The following is a 23,715-nucleotide window of genomic DNA, read 5'->3' as shown; positions in this document are numbered from 1 at the left end:
ACATGGACATTTAACAGCCTCATGCAAACCGTAGCAATGCCTAGAGGGCATTGGACAAGCAAGCGTGTGTGTTTGCGTGTGCAGGGTCTCTCTAGAACTCACCTTCTTTGCACACACAGTGTGGTAGGACATAGAATATACACAAAGCACAGCTGTCTTTACTGTCTTATCAGAGAGGATAGATTATACACACAAAAATGTAGACAAGAGAGTAGATGGGCAAGTTAAAAAACAAACAACAGCCACAAAATCCTGCCTATTGGAATTGAATTGACCAGTGTATATTGTCACCTATTGCTGTGTAACAAAATGCCCCTAACTCTTAGCTGCCTACAACAGGAAGTATTTACAAAATCAAGGATTCAGGTCAGGCAGTGGTGGCATATGCCTTTAATCCGAGCACTCGGGAGGCAGAGGCAGGCGGATCTCTGTGAGTTCGAGGCCAGCCTGGTCTACAAGAGCTAGTTCTAGGACAGGCTTCAAAGCTACAGGAAAACCTTGTCTCGAAAAAAAAAAATCAACTATAGAGTTCTCCTAGAGATTGAGGCTATAGTCAGTCATACTGAGTCTACAGGCCCTGTTGGGACAGAAGGACTAATTATCATGAGGGACCAATCATTCATTATTCAGGCCAGCTGGTGTCTGTTGGTAGTTCAAGAAAACCTCAGCTCTTCTCCATTGTGTTACTCAAGGACCACTGGGCGGGTAACAGGGTTCTCTGCAAAGAATTCAAAGACAAAGCTTAGTAGAAGTGGCAGTTCTCTTGTAGCTGGGTAGGGAAGTTCCCCTCCATCACTTCTCGAGGGACACACAGCCATTCCAGATATACTATAGGAGAAACCCACACAAGGCAGGAACATCATGAGGTAAAAATCGCTGGGCACCACTGAGGCTGGCTGCCCTGACACAGGGTCACCTGGATTAGAGAGGACAGTCACTAGTCCAGGGAAAGAGAGGCTGACTCAGCTTGAATCTTGCTGAAATTGAGAGGAATGGAAGAAGTGAGGGGGGAGATGCTCAGTGGTTAAGAACACTTGATGGTCTTGCAACAAGACTTAGAGATTCAGTTCCTAGCACCCACATGGCAGCTCACAACCATCAATAACTCTAGCTCCAGGGGATCTGGTGCCCTCTTCTGGCCTCTGTGGGCACTGCACACATGTGGTGCTAATACATACATGCAGGCAAACACTTGTACACATTTTAAAAAGAAATCTTTTTAAGATAGAAGAGGGACTGAAAGGTGTAACTAAATCTAAGAAACAAGTACCCACAGCAAAATAGATACAGTATATTTGAGGGCAGTTCAGAGACCTACTTTAAAGAAAGACAGAAATGACATTGAAACTAGATTTGGAACAGGTGAGATAATGGAATGTCTTTCAAGAGACTCACGGAAAAGAGTAGAGAAGAGACAATATCCAGGAGAGTCACTTCAACTTTATAGAGCTCAGTAACCACATCTGCAAAAGCAGGACAATGAGCAGTCCTGTCCCACAGGTGGGTCACTGGAAGGCAGTGAGACTTTCGTCATTGCAGCATCACCAGCCGTCAAAACCTCCGGGACCTTGACAGTCAGATGGTGTTAGAACAGTCTCCTGGCTCCTCTATCCTGTGCCCTGTATAGCTACATAATAAACGTGGAATCCTGTGCTGCGGGCAGCCAGATCCGCATGGCCCACCTGTCCTCCAGTCATGGGACTGTTGCTTGGGTGGTGGACAGGCGCTGGGAAGAGCACGACCACCCAAATATCCTGTTAGGAGGTATCCTACAGGATGTGCTCAAGGCCAGAGCCTGGTTTCACCGCAGATATCTCCTGGGGTACCTAAGTTATCCTGTCATTCGCTGAAGTTAACAAACAGAAAATATAAGACAGAACCAACCAACAGTGATCAAATGCTGCAAAAATGCAACAAAACCTCTACAGATGACTTACCAGCTTGTGAAAGGAGAGTCTAAATGATTCAAAATTTCCAATTGTAATGTCCTTAAAATCTAAATACTACCAAAGAGCATATATAGAACAATGGTTTTGCCTTTTGTCCCCTCACTGGCAGCTCTCCAGCACCCTTAAACACCACTAACAATCAAATGAAGCCATGCATTCACAAACCAGTACCTGTATGTGAGCATCTTTCTCTTGCTGGATGTATGAATGAGCCCTGGTCTGAACACCATGCTTTGTAGTTAGAGAAAAAGCCAAGGTGTGTACCACATGTGTGCAGGCACTACATCAGATCCTCAGACTGGGCTTACAGGCAGTTGTGAATGGCCAGATACAGTGTTGAGAACAGAGCACCAGGTCCTCTGCAAGAACAGTATGTGCTCTTAGCCACTGGGCTTTCTCTACAGCCCTGAACACTTATTTTTTGTTCTTTGATGCTGAGTAATGCTAGCATCCTCACACATTTGAAGAGTGTTTTATTTGCTTAACCTAGGATTCTGTGTTAAAACCACGTTAAAGCCAAATTTGATGTTCTATCTTTACAGCATGCTTGATTTTTACATATATGAATCCGTGTGGATTCATGATTTCCCACCGGCCTCTCCCTACTCCTATATGGTCCGACCTGTCAGCTTTTCTGTGACAGCCTACTATTCTACTATTCCTATTGAGCTTCTGTTTCAAAATCTTCTTGGCTTCCCTTAAATGCTTATTTTTCTAATGAACTTTAGAAAGGGCTTATCTAATTTCAGTAGAAATCCTGGCGGCACCTTTATTAGGATCACATCACACTTAAGGGATGATTTCGGGTGAATTGGCAACTCTTATGCAAGAACATGATCTATCTTTCCGTTAACTAAACACACCTTTCAAAGTGCTCCAGTTGTGCTTGGAACTTGCTTGCTGTGGACCCTGCACGTTGCTTTTGACCGTTTTCCTGGGTGTTGTTTCTGGTTTGGGTGCCGAGTCAGGGAGTTAGTTGTCTGCATTTGTGCCCACCTGCTATTTGTGTAGGGAAGTACCCTGTCACACTGCAGATAATGGTTTGACAGCTTGTTTCTAACTCCGTCGTCTTGCATTCCTTCAACGTTTCTGATTTTGAGACATCGCAGGGAAGCAGCTGCCCTAGGTTAGAGGAAACGCTGCACCTATTCTAACTCATGGGTGGATTGGATTGGGCAGGTTCCTTTGGGTTGGGTGGGTTGGGGAAAGTTCTGTGCCTGGAGAATATTTTCACTGTGATTTACGACTGTCTGAGGATGGGGTGGGAGTGTAGGCACTGGGGGCGGCTTCTGTACGATGGCAGCTCTCTAGATTCCAGACCCTGTTGCTAGAATATCAGTCAGAGAGAAGACTGGCATCAGGCATTCAACTGGGCACCACCCTGGCTGTATACTGTCATGCATCTCCATGACCATGACCAAGGGAACCTGCCTAGACAGCCACGTGTGACTAGTCAGCTCTTGTATCCCTGATTGCAGGCACTGCCTACCTGGCTTCCTTATTGTCTCCTATTGGTCTGTCATATTTTGCCATGGGTTAACTTTCCCTGTTATCTCTGCAGCAGCCGCTGGATGTTTTGTAGAGCATCTCACATAATGGAATTGGTCTTTGACTGGAGTCACTCGAGACAGTCTTATTGCCCTTTCTTTAGAAAGGGTTCCTAGCACCAAATAGCCCTCAGTGGGCTAGGGTGGAAATTACAGCCCGGGAGAGGCCGGGCCTGAGTATAAATAGGAAGAGGAAATACTTGGACTTCTTGGGGCAATAAAAGTTCTATATAATAATATTACACATAACTGTGCAATTAAGCCTGGAAATTGCAAGCTTCCAGTGTGTTCTTTCCTGGCCAAATACTAGGCGGTTCTCGTGGTAGAGGGCATTTACTTAGAAGAAAAATGCAAGTTTGGAGGCAAATCTGAGGTTTCACTTCCTTTGGAAAACACAGGCAGGGTTGGATCTTACAACTGTCCAGTTTCACCTCTCATTTGGGTCTTGTCTCAAAATTGAGATGACAATAGCAGGGGGCAGGAGTGTTTTCCAAGAGACGAGGTGTAACCAAGACATCTCGCACCTGTGGCAGGCTGGGGCCGTGATTCTGCCCTCCTTCCTCCCACGGCTGTTGCCACCGAAGGGGCACTCCCTGACCAGATCCTGCATGAGGTCCAGGGCAAGGGAAGGGCAGGTTCCTAAGGCTGTGAGTAATGGGATGGGAGCAGCTGCCTGGGCGGGAAGACGGCTCTGTGTTTGGCTGCCCTTCCCTCCCCCTGCCGGCCTGTCGCCCATCCCTTCCTCAAGCGCAGCGCAGTGCCAGCCACATCCCTGCTCTCCAGAACCTTCTGTGGCCTCTTTAACAGAGTCCAGATGTTTGGAGGATCCCCTCACCCCCTCCTTCACTTTCCCATGCTGACTCTTGCTGTACTGGCCCATGGCTGTCCAAATTCTTCTGCCTAGACCTGTGTGTTCCTGAGCCCCCCGCTTTCCACTTTGCACACAGAACTCTCCAGAGTGCCTGCTGTTCCAGTCTGCACGTCCTTACTCTGCCTCTGTGCCTCACCTTGCTTGTGCTTTCCCCCCTTCTAGAATGTTCCACTTCCCTGTTCCAAGTCATGGCTACCTGAGAGCTTCATGCCTCTGATATGGCTCCCTGGCAGGGTCCCTACTCTCTGCCTAAAACCCCAGCATGGAGAGGCAGCCTGGCCACCTGCATAGGAAATGCAGAGCCTCGCCACCTGTCTTAAAGTCCCAGCTTGTCTGCAGTGCCTCACTTGAACAAAGACGGCCATGGTGACAGTAATTACCTTAAAGAGGTTTTGGTAAGGATGAGCCGAGACCCCAAGTATATGACCAGCACCAAGCAGGCACAGGATACGTCCTGGTCATCCGTTGGATTCAATGGAAGTGGGAGGAGCCTCTGAATAAAACCCTGTTTCCCAAAATACTCCCCTACCATTCACATCTGCAGTCAGCATGGGGTCTGGATGTTGCCCCCATCTGCGCCTCGACCCACACCCTTGGTCTTGTTCTCACCAAACGTTTGCCCATTGAAAGCAGCTTCCCCAGTCCAGCAGCCACCCTTGGCCACCATGAAGAGAAGACACACCCAGAGTGTGCTTCCCCACCCTTCCTCCAGGCAGAGGAAGGGATGTAGCTAGTCTTTACAGCACTTCTGGAGCCCCAGATGTAGTGTGGTGTAATGATACCCGCCTTGACTGTGCAGGTGCCCTCATCTGAATGTCCCATGTGTGTTCACACTTTACAGCTTTGTGTGGCCTGCCTGCGTTCCTAAAAGTCCTAGGGTGAGAGAAAGGGCAAACTCAGGAAACGCACACTCGAGCACAGAAACACTCCATCACCACCATCAATCCCACATCTAGAGCTGAGCTGCTCATGACTTTGGAATGAAAGACTCCATCTTGTAAACAAAAAGGTGGGTTATCTGGAGGGCGCCCCTGGGCTGCCGAGTGAATGGGAAACCTGCACCTCACAACCTCCCAGATCAACACAGAAGCTGGAGCTTCAAGGGGGACTTGTCTGGTCCAAAGTCACAGCATTAATCTTCTGCAGAGCTGATCTGGGATTATTAACTGTGGTCCCTTCCCAAAAGGGATTGGGTGCTTTTCCGCTAAGTGCACAGCTGGACTTGTAACCCCGCCTCCTCAGTCTCTCTCACTTCCTCTGCTCTGCCACTGCTGTCTCTTCTGTCTTCAGAGGTGGCAGAGGGGAGTGGTGTTCCTAGGTCCAGCCAGCTGGACAGCTGCACAGCCTGCTAGAACAGACAGGAAAGTATCCTGGGATGGGTGAGTGCCACACAGCCGGGACGAGCTGGGAATATTCATAGATGTGGGTGATTTATTTCATTATCTGCATTTCCTGTAACTTAATAAGGCTTAAAAAGCCTCCCGGAGAGATTTCTGGCTCAGGAAGTCACCTGTAATAAGAGCAAGTAGCGAGTTCTTTATTCCAGACGTAAAGAAATCAGCGTGCACTTTCTCTCAAAGAAAACGAAAACAAGTGTCCCCCTCCACCCTACCCTACCCTGTAATCAGTAAAGGCTGAATAATAATAATAATAATTAATAATAATAATAAAAGCTCAGTTTGAAGGGGGACCACTTGATACGCAAGGCAAGGCAGTGGGGAGGCGGAGCAGGAGGTGGTGATGGTGGAGTATGGATTGACGGGAGGTACGGCGTGACACAGCGGACAGAGCCCAGAGGTCTGTGATCTCTGTTAGCGTTCATTAGTTCTCTGACCTTACATGCGTCTATTTCTCCTCAGTCACCCTCATCTCTATCTCCGTCGCTACCTCCTTTTCTCTTCTTGAGGCAGGACTGCACACTGGCTTGAATGCCCAGTGCAATGCAAACCGGCCTAGAACCTGAGATCCTCTCCCCTCCACCTCCCAAGTGCAAGGATTACAGGAACTTACAGGTCTTATCAGAAAATAATCCTCCATCCAAAGAGGTCCCAGGAAAATCCATAGGAATTGTGACTATGCCAAGGCTCTCTTGTGTGATTCTCAACAATCTATAACTGGTGTTAACAGAGAACATGAAACAAGGTTTGAGTGCCTGTCCCGGGAGGTAAACCCAAGGACTTCATATGAGACCTGCTTATGGTTGGGATGGAAGCCCTGTAGCACCTGATTCCCAGGGCTTGCCTCTACTATAGCCCTGGGCATGCAAGGGGGAAAGGCGTGTATAGTAGTAAACGAAGGGAAGGCTCGTAAGGAAATGTGCATGGCTTTGTCTTTGCATGGAAGAAACCTCCGAGCCCACTGCAGAGAATCCCTCAGGGAATGTATGAGCCTAGCTGAGCTGGGGGCTGCTGACTCTAGGCATGTCCTGGCAAGGTGGCAGAGCAGGTGTGGCTGGCTTCACCCAGTGTGGGCACTCTGCCCAGGGTGCTTGCAACAGGTGGGGCACAGAATAGAAGTTGAAGTAACCCTGCCCAGTCTCCCAACCCACATGTCTGGCCCCAGCCTCTGGAGCATCAGAGGCTCAGGGGCATCCTGGGGCTAAGGGGTGTAGCCACCCTGCTTGGGGAATCTCCCAGAGACAGGGTGAGGCATACCCAGGACAGATGGCTTGAGCCAGGATTCCCCATCCTCCTTCCCACCTAGTCCACTACCTACTTAAGTTCCTGAAGACCATGGAGAGTAAAGACCTGCTCAAAGGACACATTCGTCACTGTCCAAAGTCATCCGTGGGTCTACAGAGGAAGCCTGTAGTCCACCTACCTCCAGGGCACCCATCCCCTGCACTACAGTCGCTAATCCCACCAGGTGGCCTTCATGCTCCAGGCATGGAGGAGCTAGGGGCTGGAGACCAGGGGGAAAGGGGGGTATGGGGAGGGTGCGTAAAGGAAACCTGCTGGCTGGGCCACATGCCTAGGGATTTTGACAGAGGGAAACATGATCCTGCACCCTGGATTTGCTGAGCTGAGCAGCCCTTGGGGGAAGCACTTGCCTTGCAGATCCTAGTAACAGAATTGTTCTTAAAGTCACACCACGGAGGCAGCCACGGAGGACAAGAAAACAATGGTACTTCACTGTTTTCTAGCTGAGTGGTTCTCAAGTCCTATCAAATGGGGATCACAATACCAATAGAAAATGTGACTAGAATCAATAAAAAAAAAAGATATCTTAAGTGGCAGACACGGCTGTGCTCAAGTGTCACGTGTTTCCAGGCAGAATGTTGAGGCTGCCCCACCTCCATTAATGACATCTGCACTATCTCCTCTGTTTCCCTGAGCCAATCTTTCAATTTTTTAACTTTAATATAGTGGTTTGATTCTTTGAGACTGTCATATATGAATGATAATACATATTTATCATATCCCCTCCATTCCTCTTCTAACTCTTTCTAGAGCCCATTCCCTCCCAACTTTGTGTCCCCTTCTTTTTAAAAATCATTCACCAAGTCCAATGTGTGTTGCCCATAAACGCATGGGTGTAGGGCTATCCACTAGAGCATGGTTAACCTACCAGGAGCGGCACCCTGAAGAAGAGCTATCCGCCTCCCACAGCCAGCATCTGTCAAAGCTCTTCAGTTAGGGGTGGGAGCTCTTGAGTCTCCCCCCACCACACACACACACACACACACACACACACACACACACACACAGGCTAAGCTGATCTCTTCATGCAGAATCTCCCCAGCCGTGGCTTGGTGAATCGGGATGATTCAGACATAGAAGCAACAGAGTCTGCCCTACACGTCATCTTGGGGTCTCTAAACTCAGCGTTGCTGCTGCCCTAGGCCAGCTTGTTCCCTTACACCAAGCCGTTGGATCTGCACACACACTTCCCCATTTCCAAAATGAGCGAACCAAGCGTAGCAGTGGGTGCAGTGTGAGCCTTTCCGAGAATACCGACAAGGGTCCTCTGTTCGCTATCACAGTTTAATGGGGGTCATACATGCTTATGCATTAAAGTACCCCACTTCTGGTTCTCTCGGAAGCTAAATTTTCTGTGTGCTCCTTGGCCTAAGTGCCCATGTGTGCCTTATTTTCATCGTCTATAAAATGGACATGTTTCTCTAAGCCCTGCCTGCCTTGTTGGTTTAGGAATCCCTGGAACAAGAGATAGGTTATGGGGCCTGCTGCATGCTGGGAAGGGTGTGGGCACTCACGGAGGCTGTTCTCAATCTTGTCAGGAGGTGCCTTAAGGGAATAGGCCTCTACAAAGCTATGCAGGTATGTTGGCTTCTGGTCCCATCTGGCCAAGACCCCTGTTTGGGGCATTTGTCCTTCCTGGATTCCACTGTGCTGGCACTGGCAGAAGACTGGCAATGCTCCAGAAGGCAGGTGCGCATCCTTGGGGTCCTCACAGCAATCTGTCTTGTGGGAGGAAACCACTCCAGGAGGAGAGTTGAAGTCCTAGAACCTATCTGCCATAGAGCCATGATGTAAGTTAGACCAGGCCAACTCAGAGCCCAGTGAGCTCCTGGTATTGGACTCCTCTAAGAACAAGCTGGCCGAGAACCTCAGGATCGAGGTTAAACACATTTTTGGAAGGAATTCTAGAAGTCCAAAACCTTCCAGATTCAGATGAAGTAGGTTATTTTGGGGTACCATAAAACCCCTCCATCCCCCAGTGCTTAGATAAGGCCTGGATCCTGGAAAGATCCTGCTCATTCACCCACAGGGTCCCATGCCTTTCTTTCCATGCCTCTCGCTTTCACAGGGCTCTGAGCCTCCTATCTCTACCGTTAGCTCCCTACAAGTGTGGGTCTCAGCCATCTAATGCACATCCCTCAGGTCTCAAACTGTTGGGCAAGAGACAGCCGCCCTTCAGAGAGAAGAGCGCAGATTTCTCTGTCTCCCAACTAGATGTGGTAGGCAGAAGCATGGCAAAGGACAAAGGCATGCACTTGCAACATGCCCAGGTTCAGATCATGCTGCCACCTGTGTGGCCTTGGGCTCATCTCTCCCTTTACCTGTGCAGCCGCTCCTTTACCTGGGCATTTGAATGATGCTAAGAGCACACACCTGTAGCCACTGTGCAGCTGAGGAAGGGCTAGAGGTGCGATGATTCAGATATGGCAGACACTGGATAATGTTAGCAGTGGTACCTGTGACGGTCAGTGCTGGCTACCAGGGATGCTTTCGGCCTTTTGGAAAGGAGCCTAGGAAGCACGGTTCTCCCTCTGAAAGAATAAGCATTCACTTGGTAGTTGAATACCGGTTATTTGGACCCACCTGAATTCCAGGAACCTCCATTGGAGCAGAGAGCAAGGGCCTGCGAAGTTAGGCCTGGTGCTCTCTGGAATGGTGATCATACCTGATTTCCTCTTTCCTCCATGCCCGAGCTCCCCTCCCACTCTCTCCTGTGCCCTTTATTCCTAATCATCTTTGCCATTTCCTTCCCACTGGAAGCTTACAGTCCTTATCAAGCCTCTGCTTGTGGCTGGGAGTTTGCATGCACGTGTGTTTGCTTTCCCTGGGTGTTATTCTTGGCTTTGGTCTTCACCCTGGCTCGGGTCAAGGGAACAGAGGGAAGGGATGCAAAGCTAAGGCAGGAAAGAGGGGGAAGGAGGCATCCACTCTGGGACACTGCTGTCCCAAGGCCTGGGGATTTCAGGGTCTCCAGGTGAAGCTCCCAGATGCTTCTTCCCAAAGAGGCAGCGAACAGACATAAGATGGGGGGGGGGGTAAGGGGCTCTATCTGCTTCCTGAAGATGGTGTTCCCCTCCCTGTCCTCACCCTGAGGTTAGTCTTCTGTCTAGAATAATATCCCTAAGCTACCACGATTCCATCCCTTCCTGGAGTGGAGCAGAGGTCAGGAACCAAAACACAGAAAGAAGCGGCTGACAGAATAGCAGCCTTAGCGCTGAGGTCACCAGCCTGGTGACCCCTTCCCAAGGTTTTCACGGTCATGTCTATTAGCAGATCTCTTCGTAGCCATCCAATGACACAAGGAGAGGTGGAGAGGCCTCCTACAGCCACATAACCATAGCTTCCTCTTCATGATTCCAGATCCCAAAGGAGGCATCGTGAGAAAACGTGGCAGGCTGGGGGCTTGGACCAGCTCACCACACTGTGAGACACAGCAGTATTACCTGGTCACAGGTTCTGGCTCCTCTAAGAGGGCGGAGGAGGCTATTCTCCCTGAGAACTGATGAATTTATATGACCAAAAAATAGTCTTCGAACAGATAAGGCAGAATTTAATAACACTGTATTAGAAAGTGATAAATCTCCAATTATTGTGCGGGATATTCCTATGCATTTTATCACATATTTACCTATTATATACAATATTACTATGAATGCAGAACATTTTGTAGGGCCAGAAATGTAACTCAGTGATAGAGCCCTTTCCCAGCATGTCCCAGGCCCTGGTTCAGTTCTTAACAGAGCCACAAAACAAAACAAAAAAAGGGGGAAAGAATTAAATAATAATTAGTGCCTAAACCTAGACAGCATAAGATTTTTCAAGTATGCATGAAACATTTGCAAGACTGGCTGTGTCCTGAAATGGCAAAGAACTTGAGGAGCATTTCCAAGCACTACTAAATGTAATAGTGTAGGTCTTTAGTGGACAGGGAACTGTGGTTCTCTCTAGCTGCTCGTTCTCCAGCATCCTACCGACCTTGGCTTTCACTTAGAGGAAAGACTGTGCATCCTTCTGAGGCTCAGGGCCCAATTACTCCTAGGGTGGCTTTGTGGGAATGAGAACAAGGTATCAGTTCCTCGGTAAATTCACTCTCCCATGGACTTCTTGACGCTGACACGTACAATCGTCCTCTACCAGAAAACATCAGAATAAAAGTCCCAGACATAGAACGTCTGTAACGCAAACAGGGCTCCTCGATCAGTTGTCTATGTAGCAAACAACTCTGAAACAGAGAGGCTATGGTGTGTGAAGGCTTACTGTTTTTCATCTTCTGTGGGTCATGGCTTCAGGAGTGGCTCTGGTTCTATCTCCCATGAGGCTGTGCACAGTCAAAATGTCACCGGGGCTGCCATGGTAGAAGGTCTGAGGGAGGACTGGAAAGGCCGCTCTCAAGTTGGCTCACTTGTGTGGCTGTCAGGTAGCGCTGGCAGCGACCGGAAGCCTCAGTTCCTTGCCATATGGCCCACTTCATGGTGCTGTTTGAGCATCTTCCCACCATGGCTTCCTTCCTAGAGCAGCCAAGAAAACAAAGCTGAAACAGCTGTATCTTTCATGACCTCATTCAGAGGTCAAATGTCAGCCACACCGGCCCGAATCCTCTTGAAATACTACAACACAGCTGTGTCCAAAGGTGAATCAATGGTGGTTCAATTGACAGAGCGCTTGCTTAGCGTGCACACAGCCCTGGAGTCAACCCCTCGTACTCCATAAAACTGGGCATAGCAGAACGTGTCTGTGGTCCCAGTACTTGAGAGGTGGAAGCTGGAGAATTCAAAGTCAAAGCCAGTGTGGGTTACAGAGGACTCTATAAAAAAGGGGGGGCTTGGAAAGCCTGATGAAGCTTCAAGCCTCATCTCCTATCTGTTTTACTCTTTCCCTGGCAGAGCTTTGCCAAAACTACCTGGAAAGAACCATGGGAAAGAGCTGGGAGGCTGCCTGGAGAGCTAGCAGGTTTCTTCCCAGGGATCATGAAGAAGCCCCTCCCCTAGACTGTGAGAAAGGCAGATTCTGAAGGGGCCCATGCTCCTGAAGCTGTTCCAGCCTGCCCAGCCTCCCTAGAAGGCGGCACCACTCATCCCTGCCATCCCCGGGGTTTCCCTCCATTTCAAATATCCCTGCCGTCTCTGAATGTGGCAGTAAGAGATCCTGCGCATGTGTGGTTACCTTTGCTGCCTGAGGCAGGCACATGTGGCTAACACAGACCAGGGGAAGCCAAGCTGCCAGTGCAGATTTTGGCACCTCCCTCATCTGTGTGATTGTCTTTGCATGCTCGGTACTCTTCATCGGTGACACAGAAGTCACGATAACACTCAGAGGAAAGCCAAGGCCTGAGGAAAGATACGGGGCCTGAGTCCTCATCCGAGAAACCCGTGGTTAAGCTCGAGCCAGATGGTCCTCTCTTGGCCTTCCAATGTTCTCACGATCCTCAATATCTGAAGAAGGGAGCTGGGACTCTGGGACAGGTGTCCTCAGTTCCCCTTGCTGGTACACAGAAGGTCACACTAAACGTACCTCCACGTGGTTAGACTTACATACAGCACAGCCTTGAGGCCCCCATTCTAACCCATGTCTCAGAGACCCTGCCCTGCAGACACCATCCAAACTGCCCACAAATCCACCTTCCTAAAGCAGGGTGGCCTTGAGGGACACACCTACTATTTGGCCACATAGACAGTCCTAGATTGTTTCCTATGCTTTTTTAAATTAAATTTTTCTTTGGGGATCCTTTCGCACATGCTTGTAAGAGATCATATAAAGGACTCCACTGTACCCTTCCCGTGGCTTCCCATCCTGGTCCACTTTCAAAACCATTTTCAAGGCATCCAATATACTGACCTCTATGGACACAGAACAGTTCCGGCACACAGGGTCCACCCTGCTAGTGTTCCTTTATAGCCACACTCCCTCTCCTCCCACCAGTACCCCCTACTTGCTGCTGGCACCCTTCACCCATTCTCCGCTTCTGTGAAGTGGTGGTTTCAAGGGTGCTATACAGGAAGCCTGTGTTTGGGGATTGGCTCTGTGCAGTCCTTAAGACTCCCTGGAGACGCATCCAAGCTGCCTGCCGAGTGTAGCCAAGTATCAGAGAGCTCCGTTTCACTGCTGAGTGGGGCGCGGAGGATCTGACACTCTAGAGTATGCCCAGCCGCCCACCTAATGAAGAATATCCGTGTGGGTTCCGGTTCAGGGCGATCACCAGACTCACTCTCGGTTTTCCCTTGGTTTTACTCTGGGGCAAATGTGCCTCTGCCAGATCAAGTGGTTGTTGCGTAGCTAACTCTTTAAAAACACTCGCAGTGCTTTGCAGACGGGGTGGACCATTCTGCCTTCCCTAGCAGTGTGTGAGTAACCCATTTTCTTCCCAGCCTTATCTGCTTTTGCAATGGTAGCTATTTTTCATTTTAGCCTGGAACCACATAAAAGTAGAAAGGGAGACAACGTAATTGTCCTCTGACCTCCACGTAAACTCGTGGCATGCACACCGACGCACACAAACACAGTAATAATCATTATTTTAAATTTAAAGTGTATTTAATATGCTTGACCTTCTGCCAAAGCCTGCCTTGGACGTTCTCAGAGCACCTACATTCGCCTGTGCTAAGCCAAATCACTGAATGCAAACCAAGTTTATAATAAAAATACCAAATATCTCATAGCTTGTTGAATTGTTGTACTAGAAGAGGTAAACAGAATGACTGTATGAGTGCCCTTTGCATTATTATAAAATCAGAAGTCCCTATATCAGATCATCGTCAGTCAGGGGCCATCCATACTGTCAGGAAGCCTCGGCCAACTGTCTCCTGCAGGCTTTAAAGGGCTGTGAGGTCAACCGACAGACATGAGAAAGTAATCAACAAAGTGCTACATCTGTATTGACCTTAAATACCTGCTTACAAGAGAAACGGCTCACATATACATATGGGATGCTAGGGAAAGAATTGCTGAAGGCAAATGAAAGAAACTCCGTCAGGCATAGTAAAAGCCAGCAGCAAGCTCAGGGGGCAAACTATGCTACTGTGCCCCTGTTCAGGACCACCAAGTTGAGTTGAGGCTTCTGGTAGCTTCTGTAAAACATGAGAATGCTTCACCAGCGGGGGCCTTGTGAGCATCCCTCAGCAGAAGCACCAAGCAGTCCCATGTGAGAGCAGAATGCCACCATGCAGAGGTTCCCACCCCTACGTTCGTGATGTCCATCATCCCAGCATTCTCCAAGTCCGTATTAACAAAGCAGAATTCTGCAAATTACGCCCACAGAGGTTTCGGCGGCTTTTCCTAAGCAGGGATGTGCACCGCCTGGTAAGGTGCTGACTCCAAGGGTCTTAAGGTGCAGGAACCCCAGCCTGAGCTGGGTTGTGACTTACAGGTAGGGCTTGGTCCTCAACCAGCCGCGCCCATTAACTGATCTCCCTTTCTGTGTGTCCCTGCAGGGCTCTGGCTGAGAACATGGCCAATGACATTGATGAACTTATCGGCATCCCTTTCCCCAACCACAGCAGTGAGGTGCTGTGCAGTCTCAACGAGCAGCGGCATGCGGGGCTGCTGTGCGACGTACTGCTGGTGGTTCAGGAGCAGGAGTACCGAACGCACCGCTCGGTGTTGGCTGCATGCAGCAAGTATTTCAAGAAGCTCTTCACGGCCGGCAGCCTGGCCAGCCAGCCCTATGTCTATGAGATTGACTTTGTCCAGCCAGAGGCTCTAGCCGCCATCCTGGAGTTTGCCTACACCTCCACACTCACCATCACCGCCTCCAACGTCAAGCACATCCTCAATGCTGCCAGGATGCTGGAGATCCAATGCATCGTGAATGTGTGCCTGGAGATCATGGAGCCCGGCGGCAACGGTGGTGAGGAGGACAAGGAGGAGGAGGACGATGACGAAGATGACGATGATGAGGAGGATGAAGAGGAGGAGGAAGAGGAGGAAGAGGAGGAGGAGGAGGATGACACAGAGGACTTTGCTGACCAAGAAAACTTGCCTGACCCCCAGGACATCAACTGCCCCCAAAGCCCCTCCAAGGCGGACCATCTCACAGAGAAGGACTATTCAGACACACCCAGGGACTTCCCCGACGCCTTCCAGCCTGGCAGCCCTGGCCATCTGGGAGTGATACGGGACTTCTCCATTGAATCTCTACTGAGGGAGAACTTGTACCCCAAAGCCAACATCCCTGACAGAAGACCCTCCTTATCTCCGTTTGCCCCAGAATTCTTCCCACACCTCTGGCCAGGGGACTTTGGTGCCTTTGCTCAGCTGCCCGAGCAGCCCATGGACAGTGGGCCACTGGATCTAGTCATCAAGAACCGCAAAATCAAGGAGGAGGAGAAGGAGGAGCTAGGCCCGCCCCCGCCCCCTCCCTTCCCTAGCGATTTCTTCAAGGACATGTTTCCTGACCTGCCTGGTGGGCCCCTGGGCCCCATCAAGACAGAGAATGACTACGGTGCCTATCTCAACTTCCTGAGTGCCACCCACCTGGGGAGCCTCTTCCCACCCTGGCCGCTGGTGGAGGAGCGCAAGCTGAAGCCCAAGGCCTCTCAGCAGTGCCCCATTTGCCACAAGGTCATCATGGGGGCCGGGAAGCTGCCCCGGCACATGAGGACCCACACCGGGGAGAAGCCGTACATGTGCAGCATCTGCGAGGTCCGCTTCACCAGGTGCGCAGCCGCGGGAGACAGCGGGCAGCAGGGGGCGAGGGACCGGAGGCTGTGGGCGAAGGGTAGAGAGGAGTGCAGAGGCCAAGGGAGGGAGAGCACACGCCCGGCTCATTGCTCAGCATGATGCTAGGCACTACTTGGTGCAATGATTTCAACCCCGTTTTAGGAACTAAACTCTTGTGTTTTTTTTTTTTTCAAATATGGTGTTAGGATAAAGCCCGAGACATAAAAACAGGTCGGAGCAGGGCTATGCTGGGAAGAAGAACCCAGGAGCTAGGCAGGGCCCATGACAGGTGGGCCCTGCACTCCATAGGAACAGCAGCAAACTGTAGTGAAGTGGTTTCTGTGTGCTTGGAGCCAGTGTTTCCCAGACTCTGCCCCTGGCTAGCTGGCTGCTCGTAGGTGCAGCTGGACAGTCCCAGAGGTGGGACTGGGATGCCAGGGCTTCTGCGACAGTGAAGTCTACACATAGGAGACTGCAGAGGCCCGCATGGACCCTTTCCATCCTCCTGACATGACGGGCCTCTTATCAGGTTCCTTCCTATTTCTCCACATTGCCAGAGGATAGCTTGCGATCTGAAATCATCACATCGTAAGCCTGTCATCTTTCAGGAACATCATCCCATTCAGCAAATGTGTGTTACGTACTGTTTTGGGCCATGACTTTTGTAATCAAAACCAATAGGCGGGGGGAGGGGGGGAGCGAGGGGGAAATGGATTCACAACTATGCCCGGCTAGGTTTCAAAGGCTACTTTTTTGTATGGCCTGTTGCCACCATCAGTGTCCCTGTATAAGACAGATCTTCTCAGCTAGAGGCCACAGTGGAATCGTTCTGATGAGTGGCCCTCGCGCCATTTCAGTGTGACTTGTGTGACAAAGCCTATTGCTGCCGCCGTACAGCCATGGTTTACCGAACTAGGCCCTTTCCCACTGTCACTGTGGGTTTAAAGGACTTGTCTTAACAGACCCATTTATTCTAACAGCGCTTCTTGGAATTTTATTCCTTTGGGTTTTCACAGGGAACATAAAGCCTTGGCCTCCATAGATGGCGTGAACTTTTGAGTCCTGCACCATGTCACCCTATTAAATGTGCCTCTTTCAGGAGAAAACAAGGCGAATCCTAGAAAGTGACAGGGGCTGCTGTCGTGGGTGGCAGGAAACTCTATTTGAAATAGCTGAGGAAGGGCTTGAGAGATGTGTTCAGGTGATCGTGGCTTTGCTGAAATGGTGAGGCAGGGAATCTGGTGACCGCACTGAGGGACAACACTGAGGGTTTCCAAGCTACTTTGGGGAAGGAAACCACAGGAGAATCTGTCCTGGATTCTTCCAGGGTGCTTAGAGGGACAGTCTTCCCCAGTTGTGTGTGCTTCCTCTTGGCCGATTGCCACAGCAGCCCTGAGATCCGGACGTTATCTCCCTGGGCAGCTGGAATCCAAACTCCCAGATCCAACTTCCCCTGGCTGTCCCCGATATGTCCCAGCATACTGAAATCCTGTTGAGTTACACTGTCCCTAACGCCGCTCCTCTCTTCCCCTGAATTCACTGGGCTCCACAGGGCCAGCTGGCCTAACACCTGGGAAAGGCTTAGCTAAAGCGTGGAGCAACAGAGAGATAAGCCAGAGTTCACAGGAAGCTAAGCTCAAGTGGATTCCCCCACCTTCTGCAGGGTCTTTGTTCCTGCCTGAGAGTCTGGTCCCCAGGGGAAGGTGTCAAAGCCTGTGAGCTGTTGGTTCCCAGTCCTACTATGTTCTTCTGCCCTAGCTTCCTGTGCCTGTCCCTGGGCAGAATGACCAAGGGAACAACCCTCCCTTCGAGGAGCGCAGGGTTCCCCACATTGAGCTACTAGGATCCCAAGTCCTCTTCTTCCTTCCTTGCTGCCTCTCCCTCTCATCTCTCACAAGACAGCCTTCTCTCGGGGGGGGGGGTGTCTCTGCAGGTCTAGGCCAGACTACAGGCCCTGCCTCTCCTAGCAAAAACGTTAGACTTGTTCAGTCCCTACAAACAGACTTACAGCCCTCCAGACACAAGCGCGATCTCCAGGGGAGATTCCTGGGTTCAGGCAACAATGCTGTTTTTTATAGAAGAATGAAATTCCAGAATGTTCCCTCCCAACAAATTCCTGGAGGCCACTTTGTGTGGCCTCTGTGTGTTCAGTCCTCCTATCCCTCCAGGTCAGCTCAGCCCTAGAGTTTCTGGTTATCAGGCTCCAACCCTGCCTGCCCTGGAGTTACTCCTCCTCCTATGCAAGATGACAGCCATCTGGGCTGGAGGCCTGTTTGTAGCAACTACATTCCAGCCCCCATCTCACCTCCCCTCTCTTGGTTCCCACTCCCCTGACCCTTCTGAACAAGATCAGACAGGCTTTGGGAGCTGCTCTCCAAGGTCAGGGGCAGGAACTGCAGAGGAGATGTTGCTGGAATCCAGACTCCCATCGGGGACTTTCTCACATGGACTGAGACTCCCAGTCACATTCTTCAGAACCACCGGGCCTTTGCTTGCTGCCCTCCCCAGAGCTGCCCTGAAAGAATCCTTTCCTGCCCAGCCAAAAGCCATCCATCCAATGCCCTGGCCTTGACCTGCCAGGGTGAGATTTTCCTGTGATCCTCTCTGTAGCCAGTTCCCCTACAGCCTTTCCATGAGGATTTGTTTTGGGGCTGAGGTCCCTGGCCACCAGTCATTACACCTTCCCCTCCTCCCCATGCAGAGGTTCTTCAACAGGGTGGCTGCCTCCAGAACTGTAATTCCCAGAGTTCCCGCAAGCTAAGCCACCCCTTGGTACTGAGAAACTGAGTTTGCTCCTCGGAATCCACATGATAGAAGAGGAGAAACTGGCTCCCAAAAAGGTGTCCTCTGGCCTCCACATGCTCACAATATCAGAGGAAGGATCATCCAGACATGCACACATTTGTGTGCAGACATGTACACACACACACACACACACACACACACACAAATCAATATTAGAAAACATTGTGTTCTGAGAGACTGAGGAGTTCTCGTCACTAATCAGTCAACAAAGGAGTGACCACCAGGCTCCTCAACTTGCAGGTCATAGCACTTTGGAAAGAGCTTCGGGTGGTCATCAGGATCATCAGGAGGCCTAGGGTTGGACCAGTTGGACCTCTGCCCAGCTGTGTGCCCTTACCCAATCTCCTGCCATCACCAGGCCATGCTTCCCAAGGTGTCACTCGAAGTCATAAAGCAGGTATTCCCTAAGGCTGCTGCCAGTTTCCCAGATTCCATACAAATAGCAGAAGCAAGGGAGCTGTGGGCCCATTGCTGCTGTCTCTGCCCTCGGTGCCTGGAGGGTTGGTCTTTAATGGTTTCAGAGAGACCAGGAGGGATAGACGGTCCACTGTGAGCACACAGCCATAGTGATGATTGGCGTGGAGGCTGTCCCTTATCGTGTGTCCCTTCCCTCACACACCAGGACGTGTGTGTCCGTGCACATGTGTTTTCTGGCTCCTAGCATGGGGAGACACTTCTGTGTGCACACTTGGAGGGAGGCCCTTGACGGGAAATAGCACATCCATGCCACCACTAAACAGGTGTCCTCCCTTGCCAGCAAATGCAGGGCCTTGCAGGGCCATAGACATGCAAGTGTGAATCTCAATCTCCCACAGCGGGAGACATGCAGCCAGGTGTGAGACCACCAACCAGAAGAGCAGCTAACTCTTGTCTGGTTCGGGGCTTGGGTTTAGATTTGTTCTTTCTTCCTCCAGTGCTGAGAATTGAACCCAGGACCTTGGACATACGAGGCCTTGCCTTCTGTTGTCACTCTCTCTTTGTCCCTCAGGGGACCTACCTTAAAGGGGGTGTTCAGCTCACGGGTGTCTCGGGTCTTGGTAATGACTCTCATGCTTGCTCAGGAGAGATCCACTAGCCAAGTGTTCCCTGGGTCCCCTTCATACTGAACACTCAGCCACTTAGGTGGCAGATACCACTGGGCATATGCTGCTGGTGGCTGGGAAGTCACAGCAGGTAACTGTGCAGGCCAGGGTTGTTGGAGGTTGTAGAAGAGAGGAAAGTCTGGCCTGAAGACACTTGGAGTACCACACCCCTTTCTTCCCTGCCTCCCCTGCTAGTCCCACTTCCCACCTCTGAGGATCTCAGCCCCAGGGAGCACAGAGGGAGGGCTGACTCTGCACATGTGGTGTACACACACACACACACACACACACACACACAACAGCGCCCACAGCAACTATCTTTTTCCTTGCACCCCCTCCCCTGCAAACTATTTTCTAAATGCGATCCCATGCGACCTCTAGTGGCCAGAAGAAACCCTGCAGTCCAGGATTAAAGCTGGACATTTTTAGGGAGGGCTCCTTGGACTCCCACATCTGCTCTGACCTCAAAGCCCAACCTGGAATTAGAGCAGAGGCACCACCCAAGCCCCACCTGCGAGAGGTGGTGGAGACGGCGCACAGTGCACCTGGCCTCCAGCCACTTTGGGAGAACTGGAGCATGAGCCAAGAAGGACATGCTACAGCCCGCCCCAGCTCTGCGCCCCAGTCAGTCCAAAATGCTCCCTATACTGGTGTCCTGGGTGCTCAGACCTTAGACAACAAAACTGGAAGCTGTGCTTTCATTTCAGGACTCCCAGGAGGGCCTTGAACTTCCGCCCACTCAAGCACACCCTGAGTCTGACCCTAGCTTCAGCTTTGCCTAGGGAGTTTACCTAACTCACCTCAGGTCACCCAGCAAGTGGATGGCGAGGCTGCAGCTGGAGCCCCACCCGGTCCCATTGCCTTCCCTCTGAATAACGCTTCTAACCCCAGAGCTCTACCCCAGATCAGGCTACATTGTTACTGCACCTGGTTCTTTGAGAAACCCTGAACCCTCTGCAAAGAGCAGAGCCTGGGGCTTAGGTGAGAAACCACACCGAGGTGCTCTCAGCCAGGTGTGCTAGGCTTCTGGAGTCTCCAGAAGACTGCGGAGGACAAGGGCTGGTGTGGACCTGGGGGCAGAGGTCCAAGGGCATCCTGCTTCAGGAGGCCCTTCACCATGAAAGGACTGAGACCAGATTGCTGACCTCTCTCTCCAGCAAGACTGTCTTCCAGGATGTGAGGCCGGCCCCTAAAAATCAATGGGAGATTCTCACTTAGAACCTGTGTAAAGGGAGTGGCGGGATGTCTTTCAGGAGACGACTCTGTCCTGCTTTAATCCAGAGGTGAGGCAGATGCTCGGGCAGAAGTTGGAGGTCGATTTTAAAACGAGCCCCGCTCCTGGATTGGCAGCATGGATACAGGAAGCCCGTTCCAAAGTAGGAAACAACGTGAAGAGTGGGCACCTGCATCCCACTCATGGACTAAATCCTGGCTTCTGTGTTGCAGGCAGGACAAGCTGAAGATCCACATGCGCAAACACACGGGGGAACGGCCCTACCTGTGCATTCACTGCAACGCCAAGTTCGTGCACAACTACGACCTCAAGAATCACATGCGCATCCACACGGGCGTGAGGCCCTACCAGTGCGAATTCTGCTACAAGAGCTTCACGCGTTCCGACCACCTGCACCGCCACATCAAGCGACAGAGTTGCCGCATGGCACGGCCCCGGCGCGGCCGTAAGCCCGCCGCCTGGAGGGCCGCCAGCCTGCTCTTCGGGCCAGGTGGTCCCACGCCCGAAAAGGCCGCCTTCGTGATGCCACCCACGCTGGGCGACGTGGGGGGCCACCTGGGTGGCGCAGCAGTGTGCCTCCCGGGCCCCAGCCCTGCCAAGCACTTCCTAGCGGCACCCAAGGGCGCCCTGAGCCTGCAGGAGCTGGAGCGGCAGTTCGAGGAGACGCAGATGAAGCTGTTTGGACATGCGCAGCTGGAGGCCGAGAGGAACGCAGGTGGCCTCCTGGCCCTGGCACTGGCGGAGAACGTGGCCGCCACACGGCCCTACTTCCCACTGCCCGACCCCTGGGCCACAGGCCTGGCCAGCCTGCCTGGGCTCACTGGTCTCAACCACGTGGCCTCCATGTCTGAAGCCAATAATTAGGCTGGTCCTGGTCCACACCAGTCCCAGACCCTGTCTCAAGTTCCTCTAAGGCCCGCCCTGCCCCACCCAGGGGATCTGAACTTTCTAGTTTGCAAACACAAAGGGAAAATAAGAAAATACATTTTAGCTACGTTGCTCTTTGCCTGTTCTGTGAGAGCATCGCCTCCCTTTTGCTGGAGTCGGAGCTGGACATCTCTTTCCTAAGGGTTGGGAGACCCTACCTCTCCCTGGCCGACTCTGATTCACATAGAAACACACAGGGTGTCTTGTCTCAGAAGTCTCCACGCTGGTGCCGGGAGCATTGTGCTCCAGTATGGGGCTGTGAGGAGGGGAGCTCTCTGCCAGAAGGCAAGCCAGGGGAATCCAGCATGAGGACCGTGTCCTGGCCAGGCGCCTTGGTTGAGCCATACTGCCCTATGGGGGAGTCCCTCCCACCCCTGCTTTCATCCCAGTCAGGTTTCAGCTTAGAGGTCCCGGATCCAATTGAGCAATGCTTTCCAGCCACTGGGAAAGACCATCGCACTGGGCAGAAAAGCCTCCTGCAGCTAGAAGCTGGCGTAGAGCAAGCCCATTTCAAATTGGCTTGTCCTGTGACCGTGGGCAGGTCAACCCTCTGTGCCTCAGAGTCACCCTGCTGTGAAAGGGGGTGGTCACATTCCCCTCCCTCTCCTCCATATGTAGTCACACCTGTTCCTAGAAACAATGTCCCCAGACAGGTAGACGTTTAGCACCCTGGGAGTCACCGGGAGACAGTCTATCTGACAGGACTTGGTTCCATCGCTCCACGTGAAAATCAGCACTTCAGGTGAGACCTGGCAAAACTAGATAGGGACGACATAGAAAGATAGGTTCATGGCTTTCAATACCCAGAGGCAACTCCAGGAACCCCAAATTCTGTCCCATTTACTCGCAGGCCACAGTCATATCTGGATACCCCTGGGCAGAGCATTTGCCCACCCCCACATGCCCTCTGGAGTTCAGTCTCCTTGAGTTAACACTCGAGGGATGGGGCCAGCTCCTAACAGTCATCACCTACATGCCTCCCCCATCCCTGCAAGTGTCGTGGCACCTAGCCATCCAGGGCTCATCTGTTTGGTTCATTGCGGGGGCGGGGGGGTGTCTCCAGGCCTGGGGTTTGCTGGTGACATCCTTCTACTGTGCTTGAGTCGCTGATCTATATTTCACCAAAGGGAAACCTTTGGGTTGTGGTGCCCTCTGAGTAGCAGGTCACAGTCGCCTGGCTCTGGGGTTGGTCGTAGCTAGACAATTTTGCTGGCCCATATCAAGAAAGTATGGCATTGGTTTCTTGAGATCCCAGAGAGAAGAATCTGCCTGTTTGGAAGGCTTAGGCCTGGAGTTCCAGAGCCCTGTGCTGTGGGTACATGAGACTCAGTTCTTCCTGTATTGATCGCCTTGGCTTTATCCTGTACAAACACAAACAAAAAGGCCAGAGAAGACAGAAGACTCTGTCCCTCCGGAAGCTCCCAAGAGAGGCCGTGGACTGCCGGCACCACCAGACCACAGTCCATCGGGTGGATTTTCCTCAGATACCTCATCCTCGTCAGTCACCTGCTGGGGCTGCCGCCTCTCAGATCCCTGTCACAGCTCAGACTTGTTTCTGGACCCATCTGCCAATATGCACTCTCGGTCCCATCAGCCGGGGGACAGCAGCGGAACCAGACTCAGGCAGCAGAGGAGCCCAGGGGAAGGCAGTGGTGTCAGGCTCTGGTTTTTATTTTGTAAAGGTAACGACTTCTTATAAATTCCCTTTTTCAGATGCCCGCTTCAGTTCCTTTTGTCGTTTGTCCGTTTGCCTTCTGGGCTGCAGCTTGGAGTTGTACATTGTAAAATATCCAAAGATGTGGAGTACTGTATCATCGAGCACTTGAAACAAATGGGCTGTGGGGGAGGGACGGGCGTGTTCTGTTTTAATTTCTTTATTATTTTTATTTTTATGTTTCTGACGTCCCTGTCTGTCTGTGGGAGAACTTTGGAATTTTTTCTATTTA

General features: G+C 51.4%; 1 protein-coding gene across 3 annotated transcripts in view; it reads left to right on the top strand.

The window, feature by feature from the left end:
- The window catches only part of Zbtb7c (zinc finger and BTB domain containing 7C), a 241,222-nt gene extending 217,739 nt beyond the window's left edge, over positions 1–23,483 (top strand). For all 3 annotated transcript variants that reach the window (XM_041639289.1, XM_041639288.1, XM_041639287.1), the window contains exons 3-4: positions 14,494–15,717; positions 21,055–23,483. In XM_041639289.1, coding sequence (XP_041495223.1) covers positions 14,510–15,717; positions 21,055–21,706 — 1,860 coding nt within the window. In that variant the 5' untranslated portion in view covers positions 14,494–14,509 and the 3' untranslated portion in view covers positions 21,707–23,483. The remainder of the gene's footprint in view (positions 1–14,493; positions 15,718–21,054) is intronic.
- Positions 23,484–23,715: the final 232 nt, after the last annotated feature.

This window comes from Microtus oregoni, unplaced genomic scaffold, assembly GCF_018167655.1.
Source record: "Microtus oregoni isolate MIOR12 unplaced genomic scaffold, Mior012 000057F_ref0000458, whole genome shotgun sequence".
Lineage (NCBI taxonomy): Eukaryota > Metazoa > Chordata > Mammalia > Rodentia > Cricetidae > Microtus > Microtus oregoni.
This window is presented reverse-complemented; position numbering and strand designations above follow the sequence as displayed.